This window comes from Lontra canadensis, unplaced genomic scaffold (genome assembly GCF_010015895.1).
Source record: "Lontra canadensis isolate GAN:19392208 unplaced genomic scaffold, GSC_riverotter_1.0 scaffold124, whole genome shotgun sequence".
Taxonomy (NCBI): domain Eukaryota; kingdom Metazoa; phylum Chordata; class Mammalia; order Carnivora; family Mustelidae; genus Lontra; species Lontra canadensis.
In genome coordinates, this window is record NW_022631118.1 from 4,438,620 (window position 1) to 4,462,391 (window position 23,772).

The 23,772-nt window shown below is 38.2% G+C and overlaps 1 protein-coding gene across 3 annotated transcripts in view; it reads right to left on the reverse strand.

Moving 5' to 3' along the window:
* The window catches only part of NR2C2 (nuclear receptor subfamily 2 group C member 2), an 89,230-nt gene that overhangs the window by 63,100 nt on the left and 2,358 nt on the right, over positions 1-23,772 (reverse strand). For 2 of the 3 annotated variants that reach the window (XR_004380761.1, XM_032841651.1), the window contains exon 2: positions 11,840-11,923. The exons of the other annotated variant lie outside the window; for it this stretch is intronic. Coding sequence is in view for 1 of the 2 variants with exons in the window: in XM_032841651.1 (XP_032697542.1) it covers positions 11,840-11,899 (60 nt within the window). In the remaining variant the exon portion in view is untranslated. The remainder of the gene's footprint in view (positions 1-11,839; positions 11,924-23,772) is intronic. 3 annotated transcript variants of the gene reach the window in all.

A 23,772-nucleotide genomic window follows, 5' to 3' on the forward strand; every position in this document is an offset into this window, starting at 1 on the left:
TGAGTACCAGTATGATATATAAAAGAGCAACTATACAAAGAAATAATGTGAAATTTCAGAAAAATGGGGATGAAGAAAAAATCTTAACGATGGGGTGGAGGGGAGTGTAAAAGCAAGAGAGAATGAGAAAGAGGGGCGCCTGGGTGGCTCAGTAGGTTAAAGCCTCTGCCTTCGGCTAAGGTCATGATCCCGGGGTCTGTGATCGAGCCCCACATCGGGCTCTCTGCTCAGCAGGGAGCCTGCTTCCTCCTCTCTCTCTCTCTGCCTACTTATGATCTCTGTCAAATAAATAAATAAAAATCTTAAAAAAAAAAAAAAAGAGAGAGAGAGAGAGAGAGAAAAGAAGGGGAGAGAGAGGGATCCCATCTATAAGGATCAAGAGTACAAACAGCCTTCTCAAAACCAACACTCCACGCTAGAAAACAATAAAATGTCTCCAATTCTGAGGTAAAATTACTTTCTAAAAGCTTAGATTTCTACTCTTAGTCAAACTATCAGTCGTCAAGCATGTGAGTGTAAATAAAGACATGTTTAGATAAACACATGACCCATGCACACGTGGAAGTTAGGGGCATCAGCTTCGAGTGCTTAGTTGAAAATTTGGGTAAAATTTTGGCTCCTCCCAAAACTTAATTACTAATAGCCCAAGGCTGACCCAAAGCCTCACTGATAACATAAACATACGTTATGTTATGATTATGATTAGCATACACTTTTAAAAAAGATTTTTATTTATTTTTAAGAGAGAGAAAGAGAGAGAGAAAGTAGGGGGAGGGAGAGAGGGAGAGCAGGGAGCCCAATGACATGATCAACACAGGGACTGATCCCAGGACCCCGGGATCACGACCTGAGCTGAAGGCAGATGCTTAACCTACTAAGCCACCCAGGGGCCCCATATTTTGTATGTTTTATGTATTATATGGGTACCTGGGTGGCTCAGTCGTTGGGCATCTGCCTTCAGCTCAGGTCATGGTCCCAGGATCCTGGGATAGAGGCCCCTGTTGGGCTTCCTGCTCCATGGGAGGCCTGCTTCTCCCTCCACTCTCCCCCACTTGTATCCCCCACAACTGTCTCTGTCAGATAAATAAATAAAATCTTAAAAAAAAAAAAGCTAGAAAAAAGAACATGTTATTAAGAAAATCACAAGGAAGGGGGTGACTCGCTGGTTCAGTTGGCAGAGCACATAACTCCTGATCTTGGAGTCGGAAATTTGAAACTTATATTGCTCATTATTTTAAAATAATTATTTTAATAATAAAATAATAATTTAAAAAGTAAAATATTTTAATAATAAAATAATTTTAAAAGTAAAATTATTTAAAAAACAAAATATTTTTTAAAATCAGAGAAAATACATTTACAGTACTATATTTACTGAAAAAAATCTGCATATAAGTGGACCTAAGCAGTTCAAACCTATGCTGTTCAAGGGTCAACTGTGTAAAATCTAAAAAGAACTCACCTCTGAGACACCCTTTCCTAGGAAGCTACTGAAGATGTTACTTCCATTTTTTTTTTTTTTTAAGATTTTATTTGACAGAGAGAGAGATCACAGTAGGCAGAGAGGCAGGCAGAGACAGAGGGGGTAGCAGGTTCCCACTGAGCAGAGAGCCCAATGCGGGGCTCGATCCCAGGACCCTGAGATCATGACCCGAGCTGAAGGCAGAGGCTTAACCCACTGAGCCACCCAGGCGCCCCCACTTTTTTTTTTTTAAAGAAAAAAGGAAACAAAGACTCCAAAATGAGAGAGAAGTCAAGAATGACAGCTGTGGGGGCACCTGGGTGGCACAGTGGGTTGAGCCTCTGCCTTCAGCCCAGGTCATAATCTCAGGGTCCTGGGATCGAGCCCTGCATCCGGCTCTCTGCTCAGCAGGGAGCCTGCTTCCCCCTATCTCTCTGCCTACTTATGATCTTTCTCTCTCTCAAATAAATTAAAAAAAAAAAAAAAAAAAGAACAGCTGTGCAGTAGGCTCGAAAACAAATCAGAAAACCATAGAGCAGGACAGAGGGCTAAAAGAGGAATGTTTTAATGAAAAAAAAAAAAAAAAAAAAAAAACCAAACAACAAAAAAAACCACAAAAAAACCAAAGAGGAAACCGAAAATTCCTCTGACATATTTGTATGGAAAATAGGGCTTTACAATTTATTGGAGACACTAGAAAGTATTTGTACTAAGTGTCATAACTGGATAACAGAACACTTAATTAATGCAAAGAGGATGTAACTTAATGGGAGAATGAAGGGAGGAGAGATGGGAATGGGAGGTGCTGAATGAAAACTAAAATTTCTTCATCCATAATAGTAAGTAAAAAAATATCTAATTCTGGGAATGAAACTATAAACATTACTACTGATTTCGCAGAAATAAAACAGACTGTAAATGAGTACTATGAATAACTGCATGCCAACAAACTGGGTAACCTGGATGAAATGGACAAATTTCTACAATCATACAACCCTATCAACTTTGAATCACGAAGAAACAGAAAATCTGAACAGACCTATAACTAATTAGAAGAATGAATCACTAGGGGTGCCTGGGTGGCTCAATAGGTTAAGCCTCTGCCTTCAGCTCTGGTCATGATTTCTGGGTCCCAGGACAGAGCCCCGGGTCGGGCTCTCTGCTCAGCAGGAAGCCTGCTTCCCCCTCTCTCGCTGCCTGCCTACTTATGATCTCTCTCTCTCTCTGTGTCAAATAAATAAAATCCTAGAAAAAAAAAAAAAAGAATGAATCATTCATCAACACCCTTCTCGAAAAATAAATAAAAATAAAATAAAATAAGTAAAATAAAAAAGCCCTGGACCAATCCTGGTGAAATCTAGCAAACATCTGAAGTAGAATTATCAACAATCCTTCTCAAAGTCTTCCAAAACTGAAGAGGAAGGAATACTCCCAAACTCATTCTATGAGGCTAGCATAACACTACAAGAAAAGAAAACTACAGGCCAGTATCGCTTATCAATACCAATGCAAAATTCCTCAACAAAACAGTAGCAAACGGGTATCAGCAGCATGGTAAAAATACTGCACATCATGATCAAATGATATTTATTCCTGGAATGCAAGGATGGTCTGACATACAAAAATTGATCAATGCAATATACTGCATTAACAGAATGAAAGGGAAAAAACACAAGATAATCTCAATGAATGGAAAAAAAGCATTTAACAAAATTCAACATTTCTTCACAATAAAAACATTCAGCAAAGCAGGAATAGAAGGAAACCATCTTAACATAATAAAGGTCAAATGTAAAGGGAAAAAAACCCCCACAGCTAATATAATATTCTGTGATGAAACACTGAAAAATTTTCCTCTAAGGTCAAGAAGACAAGCATACCCTCCCCTCACTTCTACTAAATTATAGTGGAAGTTCTGGCCAGAGCAGTTAGGCAAGAAAAATAAATACAAGGCACTCATATTGGAAAAAAATAAGTAAAATTATCTCTATTCACAGATAGTATGATCTTCCATACAGAAAATCCTAAAGATTACACACAGAGTTAGAATAAACAATTCATTAAAGTTGCAGGATTACAAATCAACACATAAAAATCAGTTGCATTTCTATACACTGACAGTGAACATGATAAAAGCAACTTAAGAAAACAATTCCATTGACAATAGCACAAAAAGAATAAAATGCTTAAAAATAAACTTACCCCCCCAAAAAAATAAATAAACTTACCCAAAGGAAGTAAATGACTTAAACATTGAGAACTACAAAATACAGCTGAAAGAAATTAAGACATAACAAATGGAAGACATACTATGTTCATGTACTGGAAGATTTAATATTTTTAAGATGACGATACTAACCAAAGCCATCTACAGATTCAATGTAATCCCTAGGGATTCAAATCCCAGCAATGTTTTTTATGGAAATCGAAAAACCCACCCTGACTTTCACATGAAATGTCAAGGGACCCAAATAGCTAAACAATCTCAAAAAATTGTAACAAAGATTGATGTCTCACACTTCCTGATTTCAAAACTTACTGCAAAGCTACATTAACCAAATCTGTATGGCAGTGGGATAAAAACAAACATACACACTAGTGTAATAGAATAAGGAGTTCAGAACCTTGAGGATATTATGCTAAAGCTAAGCCAGTCACAAAAAGGTAAGTTATGCTTCCACTCATGTGAAGTATAAAAAGTAGATTCACAGAAAGAATGATGGTTGCCAGGGGCTGGGATGAAGGGAAAATGGGTAGTTGTTTAGTGGATATAGAGCTTAAGTTTTACAAAATAAAAAAGTTGTGGAGATCCACTGCACAACAATGTGAATATACTTAACACTACTATGAATACTTGAAAATGGTTAAGATGATAAATTTTGTTATATGGTTTTTACCATAATTAAAAAAACAACAGAGAAGCCAGAAATTAATTCTTGTGTATATGTCAAAAGATTTTCAAAAAGGATGCTAAGACCATTCAACGGGGGAAAGTACAGTTTTTTCAACAAATGGTGCCAAGAAAACTGGATATCCGCATGCAAAAAAATGAAGTTGGCCCCTTAGGCTATTCTATATACAAATGGATCAGAAACCTAAACATAAGAGCCAAAACAACGAAACTCTAAGAAATACAGAGGAAAAGCGTAACATTGAATTTGGCAATGATTTCATGGATACAACACCAAAGGCACAGGTAACAAAAGAAGAAAATGAATAAACTGAACTTCATCAAAACTAAAAACTTTTTTTTTGCTTCAAAGGGCACTACCAAGACAGTAAAAACACAGTCCATGAAATGGGAGAAAATATTTATAAAGCTTACCTCTGATGAACTTTATTATCCAGAATATGTAAAGTACTCCTACAACTTAGAAAGACTAAAACCCCTCAATTAAAAAAATGGGCAAAGGTCTTGAATAAAGAAGATCTCTAAAGTTGATATACAAAAGGGGCAATAAGCATATGAAAAACTGTTCATCATCACTGATTATTTGGGAAGTGAAAATCAAAGCCAAAATGAAAAATCATTTCACACTCATTGGAGTGGCAATTATAAAAAAGCAAGCAGAAAATAACAAGTATTTGGGAGAATGGGGAAAAACTGGAACTCTTGTGCACTGCTGATAAAAATACAAAACGGTGCCACTGCTAAGGAAAATAGTATGGTGGTTCTCCAACAAATTAAATATAGAATTACCATATGATCCAGCAACTCTACTTCTGGGTATAAACCCCCAAAACTGAAATCATGTATTTGAAGAGGTATCTGTACTCCCATATTCGTAGCTGAATTTTTCACAGTAGCCTAGAGGTGGAAGCAACCTAAGTGTCCATGGATGGATAAATTGATAAACAAAATATAACATACACACAATGGAATATTTTTTAGCCTTTAAAAAAAAAAAGATAATTTTTTTTTTTTAAAGTAAGCTCTATGCCCAATATGGGGCTTCAACTCACAGCCCTGAGATTAAGAGATGCATGCTCTACCGACTGCGCCAGTTAGTTATCCTTAAAAAGGAGGAAAATTCTATTATATGCCAGAGCATGAATGAACCTTGAGGATATTATACTAAATGAAATAAGCCTATCAAAAAGGACAGATATTATGAGATTCCACTTATATGAATGGTGGTGATGGCTGCTGAATAATGTGAATGTGAACTTAATCTCACAGAACCAGACACTTAAAAATGGTTATAATGGTGAATTTGGTATTTTACTACAAGACACAACACAATACTCCTTCCCCCAAAAAAGACAATGTCTAACACCGATTTTAAAAAACAAAAAAGGGTAGGGGAAGGTTATTTTTAGAAATAAGGAGTTAAATACCAGAAGAAATCAAATCTAGAGAGGGAGACTTGGGGATAAGAAAGGGGTAGGGGTGGTTCAGGAGCCTGCCGTTTCCTATTTCAAGCTGAACGTAGTATTGGCAATTTTCAAATCTCCATATATGTACTACACTTTGACAAGAAAATTAAAACTTAAATGTCCAGTTTGTATGAGGGAAGAATAACAGAATTTAATGTAATGCGTTGGTCTTCTGAGGACACTGGAAACCTGAAACCTGAACAATGACTTTGCTTTTTCCCACTTGAGGATGTAGCTTTGCCAATACAGAGTTTTGTTCAAGAACCGGGAGAGCCGTATGTTTTTAAACATTCCCTTACATGGAAGAGTTGTTTTTTCCAATGGTGATGCAAGCCCTGCTGATAAAAAGAATAATGGGGTTGTAAGAATTTGGCTATTTTTTCTGTGGTGACTGGACTTTCCTATTCAAAGAGCATCTGATGGCTAAGAGCCCCTTAGCCCAGGGCCCAGGAAAAGGCTTTGCCAAGACCTGTGACGCCACCTCCCTCCCACTGTGTAAATATACACTTAACGGTTTGGGTGCATGAATAGTCTCTTTCTGCCAACCAGTAACTCGAAAAGTTCCAATGAGTTAACTCCTAAATTTCTCTGACTCAAAACATTCAGTTAAAAAGTGTCTTTATTTCATGTAGGCAATATGAAGAAACACTAAATCTGGGTGTTTGTGTGTTTTATTATTTCCAGCTATAGAGGGAAATAAAAGCTTAAAAAATAGTGAGGCCCTTTCAAAAATCCGTTTATTTCACAAATGAAAAGCAAAACTAATGCTATTATTAGGTATGATTCAATCTTCCACTGCTACAGTTACAAATTCTCAACTAACCCTTTTAAAAAAATTAACCATATTGGGGGCACCTAGATGACTCGGTTAAGTGTTTGACTCTTGATTTCAGCTCAGGTCATAATCCCAGGGTTGTGGGATCAGGCCCTCAAATTGGGCTCTGTGCTCAGCATGGAGTCTGCTTGTCCCTCTTCCTCTGCTCATCCCCTCCACTTGCACGCTATCTCTAAAATAAGTAAATAAATCTTAAAAAAAGATTAACCATATTTATCAAGCTTGATAACCACTTTATCAAGTTTCACAGTCAACTCCATGGCACAAAGATTTTTTTTTTTTTAAGATTTTATTTATTTGACAGACAGAGATCACAAGTAGGCAGAGAGGCAGACAGAGAGAGAGGGGGAAAGCAGCCTCCCTGCCAAGCAGAGAGCCCAATGCAGGGCTCGATCCCAGAACCCTGGGACCGTGACCCGAGCCAAAGGCAGAGGCTTTAACCCACTGAGCCATCCAGGCGCCCCCACAGCACAAAGATTTTGCAGAGGCTTGAATTTCGTCATGCTTCTGACACTCTGACCATGGAAAGAATCAATAATTTGTTGAATTGTTTAAATAACAGTGTTATAATTAAAACCTGGAAAATGAAGTTTGTATAAAGACAATCGTCCATAACCTGGAAAACTAAAAACACTGTTAGTATTTAGGATATATTAAAAACTGAACTTACTGGATAGTGATTAAAGGCCTGGATTCTGATGTCAACTCACGTAAGAGTTTGAAACCTGGCAAAGTAATCTCATTTCTCTACCTCTCAGTTTCCTCTTATTTAAAGTGGGGAAAGTAATATTTTCTTTGTAGAATAATGGAAGTATTAAATGAGATGATAAGCTTAGCATAATACCTGGCACACTGTATTACATACTAGATGGTATACAGCTATAAATATTTGGTATAAACACTTAAAACTGGAATCCACCTGTATATATGGTTGTTTTTTAATGCATAGTCTATTGTATACGTAAATCATCTTTTAATATTTTGGGAAGTATGTAATTCTAATTAATAAGTGAAAGTTGTCACAAATCCTCTTAGGTTTCTGTCCCCCATTTCTTTTAATTCTTTTATCTTGGAAAATACTTTTTAATTTTGGCAGTGGCATCTGGCTGATTACATACTATTTTTTTTTTTTAAGATTTTATTTATTTATTTGACAGAGAGAGATCACAAGTAGGCAGAGAAGCAGGCAGAGAGAGAGGGAAGCAGACTCCCTGCCAAGCAGAGAGCCCGAAGCAGGGCTCGATCCCAGGACCCTAAGATCATGACCTGAGCTGAAGGCAGAGGCCCAACCCACTGAGCCACCCAGGCACTGCCTTTTGGCTATTTTTAATAATGCTGCTATAAATACTTGTGTACAAGTTTTTGTGTGGACATGTTCTTGTTTTTCTTGTGTATACAGCTGACTCTTGAACAACACAGGTTCGAACTGCATTCGAACTGGTTCACTAATGGATAGATTTTTTTTCCATACTTTGGCAAATTTTTTGGAGATCTGTGACAATTTGAAAAAAACTCGCAGATGAAATGAATAGTCTACAAATACTGAAAAAAAGAAAAAGTCAGGTACTATTGTAAATATATGGTATGTTATACACGTAACATAAAAATATATTAATTGACTGTGTTGTTGGTAAGGCTTCCTTCCTGTCAACCGTAGGCTATTAGTAGTAGTTAAGTTCCAGGGAGTCAAACTTATACATAGATTTTTGGTTGTACGGTGGCTGGCACCCCAACCCTGGTGCTGTTCAAGGGTCAACAGTATACCTAAGAATGGAACTGATGGGTCATGTGGTAACTCTAAGTTTAACTTTTTAAGGAACTGCCAGACTGTTTTCCAAAGTGGCTACACCATTTCACATTCCCATCAGGAATGCAGAAGTTTCCAATTTTTCCACCTCTTCACCAGCACTTGTTATCTGACCTTTTATTTCTAGTCATTCTAGTGGATGCAAAATGGTATCGCATTAGCGTTTACTCAGAGTGGAAATTAGTGAATGGACAATATAAAAACAACTAAAAAAAAAAATCAATGAAACCAAAAGGTAGTTCTTTGAAAAGATCAACAAATTGACCTAACTTAAGCTAGACTGATCAAGAAAGAGAAAGATTTAACTAGAATCACAAATGAATGAAAAGAAACTGCTACTGAATTTAGAGAAATAAAAAGGATTATAAAGGAATACTGTAAAAAATTATACGCCAACATATTAGATAAGTTAGATAAAATGGTTAAAATTCTCAAAAAAGCACGAACTACTGAAACTGACTTGAGAAGAAACAGTATGAACAGACCTACAACAAATGAAAAAGACTGAATTAGTAACCCAAAAAGTACCTACAAAAAAAACCCCAACCCCAGATGGTTTCACTGCTGAACTCTACCAGACATTTAAAAAAAAATTAACACTAATTCATCATAAACAATTTCAAAAAACAGAGAGGTCACACAGTTTTCAGATGCAGCGCCAGGATTCAAATCTAGGCCATCTGACTCTACAGTCTACAGTCCTGACCACTATATTAAACTGTCTCTCTGAAAAACTGAATAAATTTGAGAACATTGAATGCCATCAGGTCATTACTTTGTATGATCCAACTTCTGTAGTTTACTTTGGTATTTACGACTTATCTCATCTAGATAGAAAAAGGTTGATCTGGGGACCCGAGAGAAAATCATTTACATGATTGACAATGTTGCTGTATCGCATTCATGGAGCAAAAGCATGGCACCTGTTAAATCTCTTCATACATTTTTATTTCAATGACTTCTCACACCAATGCCATGAGACAGGTACTATTATTACTCTCATTTTCTAGATGAGGAAACTGAGGAGCAAGGTGGTCACCCAGATAGCAAATGGCAAGGCCTGAATTTAAATCCCAATCTGTCTGGTCCCTGCCGATCTTCTTTTCTACTATGGAAAGCCTTTCCTTTTCTATTCACTCCTCTAGCATGGCCAGTATCACGCTTGAACCACCTTTGATAGAGAGCTCTTGGTAAGCAGACACCCTGACCTATTATTTACCTCTATGTCCTCGCTGGCCGGAAGGCAGAGAAGGGGTGTGCTCCCTCATTGTCTGCTGACTGAACGAACAACTATCCGAAAGTGATTATTATTAACTCCTCAATTTAGATACTTCATACCCACTCAATTACTATACAGCATTGAAATGATGAACTGTAGGTTCTCTTACACTTTTATTTATTTATTTGACAGAGAGAGAGAGAGAGAGAGATCACAAGTAGGCAGAGAGGCAGGCAGGGCGGGGGTGGGGGTTGGGGAAGCAGGCTCCCTGCCAAGTAGAGAGCCTGATGTGGGGCTCGATCCCAGGACCCTGAGATCATGACCTAAGCTGAAGGCAGAGGCTAAACCCACTGAGCCACCCAGGTGCCCTTCTCTTACTCTTTTAGCTCATCTAATATTATATAGTTATTATATGTACTTTAAAAGTTATTAAACTCAAAATTACAAAAAACAAACAATTTCAAAGAACACACACATACACACTTATCCCTTGAACTAAAAGCAAGGAAATCTAGGGAATACTTTAAATAAGATTACTTTTGTACTCCAAACTAAGAATGCCTTCTATTATTTAAGAAGTCTCCTAAAAATGCACTTTTTTTTAAATCATGGGAAACAGTAGGTAACACTAAGTTAATATATGAAATTCCATTTCCTGAAGGAAATAAGATATCTGACAGAACATTTTAGCTAGCAAATTTTCTGTCTACATACACAAAACTTAGATTAGCCTATAAGTTGCTATAGGTTACTACTTTAAGTTCCTATACTAATCTCTTCCTCTAAACCTCTTTAAGCAGTGATCCAACATCAGCCTCCAAGTTAGCTTCAGCCAGAAACTTATCAAATGCACAACAACCCTAACTCTGAAAAACCAACAATGATTTCCAAGATAATTATTCCTACCACAAACTAAAGCAACAAATAAACACAAGCACTTTAAACTTAATACTTTCACAGCTCTGATAACCCTTTCAGAAATGCAATATTAAAAAATTTATGAAATCTACCTTTCATCTTCAGTTAATATTAATCACTATTTGCTGGGGGAAGGAGGTGATTAAACTATTGCCTTAAAGTTAATGGTTGATCCAAATTTTGGAAAATCTGCTCACCATTTTTATTGGTTTAAACTGGCATATGTGTTCTTACTTTATCTTTTGAAATTCTTTCTTTAAATGCTCATTTTTTCTTCGTGGTAAATTTGCATCTTTGCCTTAGAAATGTGAGTACTGGTTCAAAAGTGCCAATGTGAATCCTTCCAATGGTACCTGGTTATAGTAGGATGCATGATACTGGAGGAACTCTGGAAGAAGTGGAAGAAGAACTAGGTCAGTGTGCCCTTGGCCAATTACTTCTCTCTTTACCCCTTGGTTTCCTCGCCTATAAAACGGTAAAAATGATCATACCAACTTTAAATGGATGTCGTGAGGACTGAAGCCCTTGCATAGGCTTGGTACAGAGTGAAAAGATCTGGCCCTATTTCCCTTCTTTACACCCAAAGATGCCTGAACATACCAGCTATTTCACGCCTCTGTCCTGACCTTACATAGGTTTCTGACTTAGGGTGCCCTTGCCAGCATCAGCTGTAGAGTTCCTTACCCCACTTCTTTGGGTCTGACAAATGATTACTTGTTATTCAAAACCCTCTCCAGGATAATCATGTTCCTCACATGGAATTAAACTTCTCATCTTGATTTATAATTACTCCTTAACCAGCCTCTGAGGCTGCTAAAGGAGGTCCAATGGCTCATTTACCTCTAGATTTCTCAGTACCTGCCCAAATCCTCTATACCACAGTATTAACAAAGTATCAAAAGTGCAAGAAACTAAGAACCTTCGAGTTAAAACTATAATCACAGGTTTGAGAGGCATTGGATTCTTTTAGTTTCAGGTTTAAGGTGAGTTTTTTTAAAAGTCACCTTACTGTATGCAGTTAGGCCACCCTACTCATGTAAAGAAACACTAGGAGTAAATGTTCTTGTCATTTTTTATTTTTTCTTCCATGGCAGCATCCTGCTTTGGATTTGGATCACATGCTGACTTCATTGGGACTATTTTCAAAGAACAGAGCACACTGATGTACTTTTCCTTTCAAAAGTAAGGGTGCCAGCTATTGTGCTAGCCCCTGTCACTCACCTCAGCCACCTGCTGGGTCCCCACTCTGTGCTGAACCAGCCCCTCCATATTTGTAGCCATGGTGAAGCAAGATCATTAGAGAACCTGTTTGGAAAGATGCAGCAACTTCTATCAGGCGGGGAGAAACCAGGCTACTTGAAAAAAAATCAGAAATCAAAATTCATCTTTGGTACTATCTTGTGCAGATTCTGCCCTCTACAGAAGACACAGCTACAAGGCTAAGCATATCTGGATATGCTGCACCAGCTTCTTCAATGACAGGTACCAAAATCAATTAGCAGAAACATTTCAGTTTGGAAACAAGACTTCTCCTGGTAAACACAGACAAAGATGAATTCAGAACTTTAATTATCAGGTCTTGGGTTGTAACAGCTTGGATCACCCCTCAGGGAGGTGGGAATCATACTTTTTTGGATAGCTCTCTGTCACAGCATGCCGAAAAAGAAGGTGGCTCTATCTGAGAAAGGTGTGAGATCAAAGTTAGATTCAGAGCACTAGATTGCTATCAACAACTGTACTTCTGTTACTGTAAAGTGGCAATGTGAGAAGCAAAACCCTGTCCAGGTGCTAACACACCTCACTCTGAGGTTGAAAGCCAAACACCAGGACTAAACAAGAAAAGAAGTAAGAAGACTCCATTACTAAAGTGCTAAAATGTGGACTATAATAGTGGTACCCATAAGTTAACTTATATTTTAAAGTCCTCATAAAATTAGAAAACCAGATAATTCAGCTTTCTATTCACAGGAAAAAATAGTGCCACCATCTGTAAAAATTATGAAAAATCATCCAAAAACCAGGAATTGTGCTAGTCTCCTGGGGAGGACCCCCTAAATGCAAGCATTGTTAATGCGACAGACCCCTTGTCTCTTCAGCTCCACTGAATAGACCCTAACCCCCTTCCAATCTCTTCCACAAAGAATCCAGGATAAAGAGATTCCACTTTGGACCTAATTCCTGGACAAATCAGAAAGACTTCATTAGTGACGGCACTGGTCCCATGTGAATACAAGAAAAAAAGCTCTGGTATAATTTATTTCTAGCAATACATATAAAAACTATACACTACTACACAAATGCATACACAGTTCATTTGCTTGGCCCTCCCTCGACCATAAACTAGACTATGCAATTTTACAAAACACTTTCCTGTAGTTCTTACCTCAAGTATTATACTTTTAAGTACTGGTCTCTATGAAACTCTTTTACTCTCTGGTAACTTTCCAATGATTCTATCTACTATTAAAGAGCCATATCTATTAACATAATTCCCCTTCAGATTATTTTACTGCCAAAATAGCAATGAGAGAGAAATGGGGGCATGAAAACTATGACTGACAAATATAAAAGAACTGGCCCCTACCTCCAAGAGTCAAAATCCTATAAGAACTGGTACCTTACCACCTGCTACAATGAAACCAGGTCACCAGTGTCAGTGATTCAGTAAAACGCTCTGGCCTTTCTTCCCAGTTAGTTTGGTTCCAACTAACAGAAATGAAAGAAAAAAGCATCATTTCACAGGTACCAGAAAAGTCTATTGACAGTTGTTAAAAACATAATTATTGCATGTTTAAAGTCTAGAGTTTTAATCTTTTTCCTCAAAATAGTAAATAAGAAGTCTCTAAGAAATCAAATGGGTAGATAACTAGTAGGTATTTTATATTAAGAAATAAAATCCAAACATGCAGCTGCAACTATTAATTTTACCACTTTTAGGTCCTGTTAGTATTTTTGTTGCTGTTATGAACTGTAGTTTGCTGCAAGAAATGCATGAATTTTAATATTATAGAAATAATCTTAGGGAAGTATTATTGAGTAGTAGAGAAATAAAAAAAAATGCTAGAAAAGTTTATCTTTCTATTGAGTTTCCCTAAAACAGGCAGTTTGATTCCTTCAGTTTTGAGCTGAAGCAGATTTTGTAACTCAGAAAACTTTCTGTAATGGCTCCTTTAACATTAAATTCACAGGACCAATCAGCCTCAGATAAGGCTGAGGGGAGGACTATCCCAAGATACTGCTAATGATCAGTGATTATAGATACTAGGTCAAAGAGAAGTTGTCAGCTTAAAAAAGCTAAATATTCTGGATATTCTAAATATTAAGCTAAATATCTTCTCCTACCCTGTGGTTCATTTGTTCACCTTCTTTATGGTGTCTTTTGATGAATGGAAGTTCTTAAATTTAATAAAGCTGAATTTATCAACATTTATTTTACAGGTTGTACTTCATTTTATTTATGAAAATTCTGTCCTACTCCAGGGTCATAAGTATAATTTTACATATTTCTTATAAATGTTTATGAGCTTTTGTCCCTGTCCTTCACATTTAAGGCCTCAATCTATGCGCAAATTGATTCTTGAGTTTGATAAGGAGTAAGAATCTAGTTAATTTTCTTTCTGTGTGGATAGTCAATTTTCCTGCACCGTTAATGAACAATCTATCCTTTTCCCTACTAATCTGTAATGCCACTTCTATCCTATTTCAGGCTTCTCTGTATGTGTGGCTATAATTCTAAATTCTCTATTCTGTTCCACTACTGTTCTACTTATCTTTCTTTACACTACTACCATTATCTTATTACTGCAGCTTTATAAGAAGTGGTGCTCTCTATTAGGGCAAGTGCCCTCCTGCCCCCCCAGCACCTTGCTCTCTTCTCCACATACCAACTTCCTGGACCATCTCAAGCACTCAAAACCAGAAAAGCAACCTTTCTTTACAGATTTGAATTCTTACAATTCTTGATCTCACTGTTGGTTTTCTCCCTCCAAAGCATGAGGCATCATCAACAGCAACTTTCGAAGCTGCTTAAAAATGAACAAGGAGGAATGTGCACCTTCTGGAAAAACAAGCAGAGACAAAGAGTGAAAGTAAGAGTGGGAGAGAGAAGATGAAAGAGAAACTATGAAAAGTAAGTGCTTTCAATAAAGATTTAAATCCAGCAAGAGCAGGTGAGAGGATTATTTCAGAAAATTATTTTCCATTTCATCATTTTTGAAAATATATTGTCACAAACCATATCCTATCTTCACATATAAATAAAACAGAGGCTTCTTCTAGAATATCAAAATATAAGAAGTAAGACGAAATCCTCAGGCAATGTTCAGAAGTGAGGGAAAACATTTAATTCAAGTGCACCCCAGAAAAAGAAAAAAAGATAATGTTGGGGTAAGACTCTCACCTGAGAGCTTCTCTTACTGCTACTGCAGCCACAGGCAGTCCTAGAGACAATAAGATCACAGTGAGAAGGAAGGGAAGAGAGTTTTGGAAAGGGTAACGGGCAATAGTTGTCAATTAGGGGGTGTTTCCCTAGAATGAGAAGCTCCAGGAGATAGTTGGTTGTGTCTACATGTAGTTCTAAAAACCATATTCACTAGCGTAATATTATTTTGCATTTGATCTGAAAAAAAGAACAATCTTTTGTTTTGATAGTACAAATTAGACAAAGCATTAACAATTCTTGGCTGGTAGAGTCAACAGTAAGTGTAATACTGATAGTAACTAACACTTATTGAGTGGTTACTACACTCCAGGCATTGTAGTAATCACTGTGTACAAAACACTAAAGTAGCTCTTGGTACAGGAACCTGAGGTCGTCAAAGGCTGGGACTTTACCCACTCAGCTCCTTAACCCTTGAAGATTGCCCACATGCACAATAATGCTTCTGAAAAAGAGCCTCATTAGTTGCCAAAAGAGCTGTAAGACCAAGTACCTGAAGTAAAAAAAAAAAAAAAAAGCTACTAGATTATTTTCCTATGGTGGTTTTAAACTAATCAAATTCAAGACCACCAAACCTTTGAAAGCAACTGCTGTGAACTAGGCAGTCAATTAACTGAGAAGAAGAAGAAAGGAGGAGGAGGAAGAAGGAAGAGAATGAAGAGAAAGTCCTTGTCCCTGAAGAACTTAAGAAAGAACCTTTAATAGCTACGCAATGTAAATGCTACAATGAGTATCCAAAGGAAAAAGCTCCTCTCTCTGCCTGTGGGAGCCAATGATGGTTTCATAGGAGAGGAGCTATTTTAACTAGGTCTTGAAGGAAGAATGGAATTTAGCAAGCAAAAAATGGGATGACAGGGAGAGAGTTCCAGGCAGAAGGGACACCTCAAACTGGCAGGTATGAAGGAAAATAGAACAGCAGATAATCAGTTGGGAAACTGCTAGAGAGGTCAGGGGAAGAGAGAGGCTGACACTGTTGACAAGAGAGCTACCAGAGGTTTGTCAGAGAAATGAAGCGATCACATCTGGATCTTCCAAAAAAAAAAAAAAAAAAAAAAAAAAAAAGCCCCTTGGGAAACATTGTTGACAGATGGAAAAGAAGAGACTGTATGTGGGAAGGCAGTTAGAAAGTGGTGGCTAGAAAGACTAGCAATGAAGGCAGTCTTAAACTTAACATGAACAAGCGAGTTATTCCTGAACAGCACACAAATGAGAACAGAGCACAGCATATAAAACTGATACAGACCACAGAACGATGGAAAGTAAAACTATTATTGCTTGGCCTTATGTGGTGGTAGGTTTTATAATATAAATCCTCTCAAATACAAGTAGAACAGTATCACTCTTCTAACAACAAAAAAACAGAGAATACAATGGGGACTCTGAATCAACTCTTCTGGGCTCACCAAAGTATATAGTTGACCAAATTTTGCAACCAGAGTTTTTTAGTCAGGTAGGGCTACAGAACCTACTGTAGTGAAAACTGGGATCCGACTGGGAATACCTGAATCCCCAGGTCAGTTGCCAGGATAGACCAGCTATGATCTCCACAGGGGCAGGTTTGGGAGCCAGGGTCTCAAATAACAATAAACAAGTCCTGGGACAAAGAACCTGTCTTCACTGAGAGGAATGAGTGAGCTTGCCTTGCCCTTCACAATAACGGATTCACATCATCCGTATTTATGGAGTGCGTGGCCCATGATTATGTAACATTGAACATATCTAGTCTTGATATTTTCCTATTTAAACAAATATATTGGATTTTTGAGGCTCTGACACTAAGCTGATCTGACACTACATTGCACGAGGTTACTGTGAAGGCTGAAGATCAGATCTTAAATATGTATGTCAAGAGCCTGACACTGTGCCTGGCACATAGCAGACATGCAATAAATGGTAACTACTATTGGTGTAAGGATATCGTGACACTTTTACTTTCTCAAAGAAACTGGAAAACAAAAATTCGAACTGCTTAAGGTGTATTATAACTAGGAATAGGTCTCTCATTCTGACATAAGAACCACCTGAAATGTGAATATGCTCACACAGCATTTGCAATTCATTGTTAAATTATTCACCTTGGCAAAAATAAAAGGCCTGAATTAGGATAAACCTCACAAATATTTAAAAGTAAGGTAATAACTATTTGTAAAATACTACTGGGTACAGACCTTCTTAATAGGTACGAAGTATCTGGTTTAAGTTTTGTTATGCTGTGACTGTCAGAAGTCTTTGTACTCATGGGAAAATAAAAATTGAAGAATCTGGATTGCCTGAGAATTAAAAAATAAAAAACACACAGGTGAAGACTTGAAATCCTAGATCAAGACTTGAAATCAGGAAATGGAACTCAGGTGGCATACTGAATATAAGTGTTCATCAATACAAAACACACTTACAGGGATGCCTCAAGTTCAGATATGCATTTTTAAAAAAGATTTATTTACTTGAGAGCAAGAGAGTGAGTGCGTGTGGGGAGGGAGGAGGGCAGAGGTAGAGGGAGAGAGTCTTAAGAAGACTCCGCAGGGAACCCAACCCTGGCTGGATCTCACAACCGGGAGATCAGGACCTGAGTTGAGACCAAGAATCGGATGCCTAACCACTGCGCCACCTGGAAGCCCCCAGGTATACATAATATATACCCTTTTATCAGAAATCCTGGCGTTATTTATACTCAAAGATTAGTTTCCTGCCACCCATAGGAAACCTTTTTCTTGTGTGGTGGGGAGGGGAGGTAAGGTAAGGAGTGAATGAATAGTGGGGAAGTGAAGTGACTCTCATCTACATGGAGTTCCTATTCTATGGGAGCTGCACTACAATTTTCTGTGTAGACTGCCCCTAAGAAATCATGTATGCTGTGGGTGATTTCCTCCCTTACCAAGGGCCCAGGTGTAAAGGTTATATGCACTCTCTTTGTTTCTATTAGTATGAACCATGGAGAGAAGGATGGAAGGAAAGCAGGACACACTTCCTGAGCATCTACTATGTGCCTTACGTCAAACTAAGCATCATTTAATCCTTATACCTCCTTCTAAGTACTATTAGCTCCACAAACAAAGAAGTAACAGCTCAGAATTTCAACTTGTTTCAAGTCTTCCATTTAGTAAGAGATGACTTAGGAATCTAAGACCTCTTTGACTCTGAAATTACAACATCCGCTCTATACCACAGTGCCCTTCAAGATAGTTTCCCAGAAAACAGAAGTCAAGAGGAGAGAATTTTAAAAAGTGACAGGAGACAATTATCTAAGTGAGCAAACTGCATACATCAGTAAGCTAGACTACTTAACTCATTTATACCACTAATTACAAAATATGTGATTTATGTTCAGTATTGCTCACAGAAATTTCTGACCTAGTCCACTCAGATAGTAAGTAACATGACAGTTCTTTTGGAACTTGAACACACCTTTCCCTTAAAATGTTATCTATCTAATAATCACATTGATTAAAATAATGAGGATAATTTTACCTATTTTTGTAAAGTAAAAATTTTTACTAAAGTACAATATGCAAATAAAAAGTACACAATTCATAAACCACTCAGTGAATTTTCATCAAGTGAATACACATGTACACACCACTCAGATCAGAAAACATTACTAGCACCCCCAAAAGTTTCCTTTGTACCCCTGCACCATTATTTAGTTCCCTTCTCTCTCCTGACTTCTATTATCATGGATTAGTTTTTCTTGTTTTTGAGCTATAATACATTTTCTGTGTCTGTCTTCTTTTGCTCATTATTTTTGTGATAAACATCAACAGTTAATCTGTTTTCATTGTTGTACAGTATTCCAATATATGACTATGCCATAATTTATGTATCCATTCTATAGCTGATGAACATTCAAGATTGTTTCTAGTTTGTAGTTCTTACTAGTGTTCCTATGAACATTCTTGTACATGACTTTTATTTTTATTTTATTTATTTATTTGACAGACAGAGATCACAAGTAGGCAGAGAGGCAGGCAGAGAGAGAGGAGGAAGCAGGCTCCCCGCTGAGCAGAGAGCCCGATGCGGGGCTCGATCCCAGGACCCTGGGATCATGCCCGGAGCTGAAGGCAGAGGCTTTAACCCACTGAGCCACCCAGGTGCCCCTGTACATGACTTTTAATGCAATACTATCTTTCTTTCATTTGAAAATTTTCCTATTTTAAAAAATTGACTGTCTTTTCCTTCTTCAGAAATGTATTTTAAATTTAAAATTTCAAGAATCTGTATTGTACTAAATAAGTCAACACATATATTCTACCTTTTTTTTTTTTTTTTTTTTTTTAAAAGCAGGCTTCATGCCCAGAGTGGAGCTCAACATGGGGCTTGAACTCACAACCCTAAGAACAAGACCTGAGGTGAGACCAAGAGTCAGATGCTTAACTGACTGAGCTACCCAGGCATCCCAACAAAGGTATTCTAATTACCAGTCTTTTCAGCCAAGGGCTGGCATATACTTTGCAATATGTGCTGCTTTTAACCTTGGTGAAGAATGATTTTTCGATAATCCCAGGCTATTCACCTAATCAACCTAATAAAAAGATGCATTATTTTAGAAGCAATGGAGCAGGAAAGAAAAAGAATGAAGACAATACAAATGGCATTTCTGAAATGTTTCACAAATAATACAATAATTAGATTCAAGTTCAATAAACACTACCAGGGCAAATGCATCATGAAACCTGCTGGCATTGCGTGACTTCTCAAGAACTATCCAATCTTTGGTATGTGTCTTTCTCAGCCAAGACCTGCTTGCCACACGAAGGCAGGCCGTTATCAGAGTTCTTGAGGTTGCATGTGTGAGCAGCCAGGTAAGAAACTATTATTATTATTATTTTTTCTTTCTTTCTTTATTTTTTTGCCTAGCTTCTATCAACACATGAACAATAAGGGCAAATAAGGTAGGGTGCCTGTGTGGCTCAGTTGAGCATGCGATGCTTGGTTTTGGCTCAGGTCATGATCTCAGGGTCCTGAGATGGAGCCCCATGCAGGGCTCTGTGCTCAGCACAGAGTCTGCTTGTCCCTCTTCCTCTGTTCCTCCCTCTTCCCCTAGGTCGCTCATGCCTGTGCACACATGCAGTCTCTCTAAAATAAATAAATAAAATCTTGAAAAAAAAAATAATAGGGTGCTTGGGTGGCTCAGCCAGGTAAGCATCTACCTTCAGCCCAGGACATGATCCCAGGGTCCTGGGATCTAGTCCCACATCTGGCTGCCTGCTTAGAGGGGAGTCTGCTTCTCTCTCGCCCTCTGCCCCTTCCCCCTGCTGGTGCACGCTCTCTCTCTCAGATAAATAAATAAAATCTTAAAAAAAAAAAAAAAAAGGGCAAATAAGGTGACTCCAGTAAATCCATGAAACCTTCCAAGTCTGAGTCTGCTCCCACAAGCCTCTCACTTCTCCCACTCACTCTAATTTTCTAGGCCCCAATACCTCTCATACCTCCTACTACTTATCCAAACAGGAGAGAGTGATATCCTTGTTTATGCATGGAACTTTTCTATGCAACAATATTAACATTTCCAGGAATCAGAATCTTTGGGGTTACTGTCAACAGTTAAGGACTGAAAGGTTTAACCTATCAAGACTTCAGGCCTCTTATTATAGTGGAGAATTTTTTTTTTGGTCTCTAAACATCACACTGTGCACCTGAGGTTGCCTTTCATCCTTACAGGGTATACCTGGAGTCTAGGGGTGAATCAGAAAGGATAGTTGGGTGTCTGAGCTAGCCTATTCCTTTCCCATCTTAAACAATTCACCTCCCATCCTTCTACTCTAAGATTTCCAGATGCCAGGGGCATGAATCTGCTCATACTGTTATCCTAAAAATGCCCCATGCTAGTGCCTTTCACCTTCTCTGTTCAGTCCCCCTCATCATCACTATAAGCTATGCTAGCTGAATCGCTGTTCCCAGGCGGTCCTGCCTTTTGGCACAGAGCTGTTTAACTCTCCAGCACTCAGGGCACTGGAGAGAGCATGGGAAGGAGGTGGCAGCAATGTGACAAGCGACATGGAGAAGGAATGGCAGGACAGAAGGGAATTATAAAATGAATCTCAGCCTCTAGGCATGTCAGGTTGGAGGCAAGTCAAACTCCAATATATAAGGAAGAACACTTTTTTTTTTTTTTTAACTGTGTGTGATGGGAGCACAAATGTGTCTATCATGTTAAAGGTGGTAATCATACGTGGAGAGAAAAAGTCAACACTATTTAAGCTCCTCACAACCGGCAATGAAGTAAAAAGAGATGAACTAACTCTGGCTAGGGAGCTCTGCATCAGATGTGAGGCTGGACCTGATGAGTTTTAAGATGGACTTCTTTACAGTCTTCCTAAGTGGTACTGATTAAAGGGGACCAGTATCTGCTTTAGGAAGTGCTCTGGGACTAAAGGAGCATTTGGCACATAGGTAAGATAACTCAAAGATATAAATTCCAAATGAGAGCCCTCAAAAGGTCACACTCAAACAGCTAAATACATGAGGCCAGTGGTTCAGTGCTATGACTGAGGGGGTGCTACTCTACAAAGGCACACCTAACTTGCTCTATTAAGTCATTTGGACAACTGGCCTCTACTCTTGGCCCTGATCTCAGTGTTGGCTCAGCTCTTCCTACACGACAAGTCAGGAATGTGTAAGACTCTAACAGGCTAGCCACTCAAGGTTCCAGACACAGATGCTGTACTGTCACTTGACTCCTTGGAAACAAATCTTTTTTTTTTTTTTTTTAAGATTTTATTTATTTATTTGACAGACAGAGATCACAAGTAGGCAGAGAGGCAGGCAGAAGAGAGGAGGAAGCAGGCTCCCCACTGAGCAGAGAGCCCGATGGGGGGCTCAATCCCAGGACCCTGGGATCATGACCTGAACCGAAAGCAGAGGCTTTAACCCACTGAACCACCCAGGCGCCCCTCCTTGGAAACAAATCTTAAAACTTCCCACAAGTCCTTGTAAAGTAAGGTTATTACACAGGGTTTTTCTTCTTTCTATAAAGGCATGTTCCAACAAAACTTCAAGATCACCATAAATACAACTGTTGAAGGCAATAAATAAGTAATTTAATGATTAAAACAACATATAGCTTTTTCATTAAACTATCAGCTCTCTGGTTACCCTGAGTAATTAGTTCAAGGAATCAAAAGTGTTGAATTGAATAAGTGATACCAAAAAATCCTTGAACGGGATAGGAAAGGAACGTCCAAAAATAAAGAACTAAATAAAAATGTTACTAGAGTGTCCTATTTACCAGACTTTCCAGTAGAAACTTGACACATAGTTCGCAAAAATCTGCTTAACCTTGGTAAAGCAATTAAAAGGTGATTTCCAGTAACTCCACTGCATGAATCAAATTATTGTTGAGAAGATAAATATTTGAAATTATTGGCTACCGAGACTATCAACTCCCAACTCTCTGCAAACCCACCAGTCTTCTTTTCTGTTCTTTGATCCTCTGTGATAGAGAAACAAAGACCATCATTTTTAATTTCAAGAAAATCACACGGATGCTTTGTTTCCTCACTTAAAAGAAATTATGTGATAATATTTGGGCTATTAATGGGTTCCATATGAACTAGATTTAACTTACAATTCAATCAACTATTAAATTATCTATTTCTTGTATTAAAAAACCCACAAATCAGCATATAAATGGCTAAAAAGTGATTAATCTGGGTTCTTTTATTCCTATTTACCTCTCCAGGCAGAGCCACATCTGTGAAGGACCAATTTCCGAATTCATCCAAATACTGGAACAGACATTTTGTTGCTGGCAGTGTTATCTGAATTGCCAAGCAAGCCCACATAAAAAGGAACCATTAAAGAGCAGCAACTTAGTTATCAGTGATATCATAAGTTATTCACTCAACAAATAGTACCAGACACTCTGCAAAGTGCTGGAAATACAATGGTGAGTTAAATGATTCCTGCTCTCACAAAGCTTACAGTATGGTAAGGGGAACAGATATCAATCAATCATATAATGGAGTATAATTAAAAAGTGAAATAAAGGGGCACCTGTGTGGCTCAGTGGGTTAAGCCTCTGCCTTGGGCTCAGGTCATGATCTCAGGGTCCTGGGACCAAGCCCTGCATCTGGCTCTCTGCTCAGCGGGGAGCCTGCTTTCCCCCCTCTCTCTGCCTGCCTCTCTGCCTACTTGTGATCTCTCTCTCTCTCTCCCTGTCAAATAAATAAATAAATAAATAAATAAAGCGATTAAAAAAAAAAGTGAAATAAAGCTTACAAGGAAAAAGAACACAATGTAAAGTAAAAGAATCTTATCTAGACAAACCGTAGGCATCGGAAAGGGCTTCCCTGAGGAAGTGATGCTTGAGCTGAGAGCTCCAGGACTGGAGTGGGGCAGTGCGTGGGTGGGGGTGGGGGTGGGGGTGGGCGGTGGTCTGTTGGGAGAAATATGTTGGCAGGCATATGAGATTTCAGGCGAAGAGCACATGAAAGGGCCTGGGGTAAGGGTACCACTGTGTTTAGAGCACAGGGAACTAGGGGTACAAGGATAAGAAAATGGTAGTTTTAGAAAGGTCTTAAAATAGGAAGCAGGCAAATGGCCTCTACTATTACAGGAATTCTAGTGGGGGTTGAACAATATAATGCCTGTAAGGGAATTCTGTACACTGTAAAGCACCTTTACTTTCATTTCATTAGTAGTATTTACTTCCACTAGTTGGTTTTCTAAATAAACTTCTGGCCTGGATGCCAAGTGACAAGCCAAAAGCAGAAGAGCT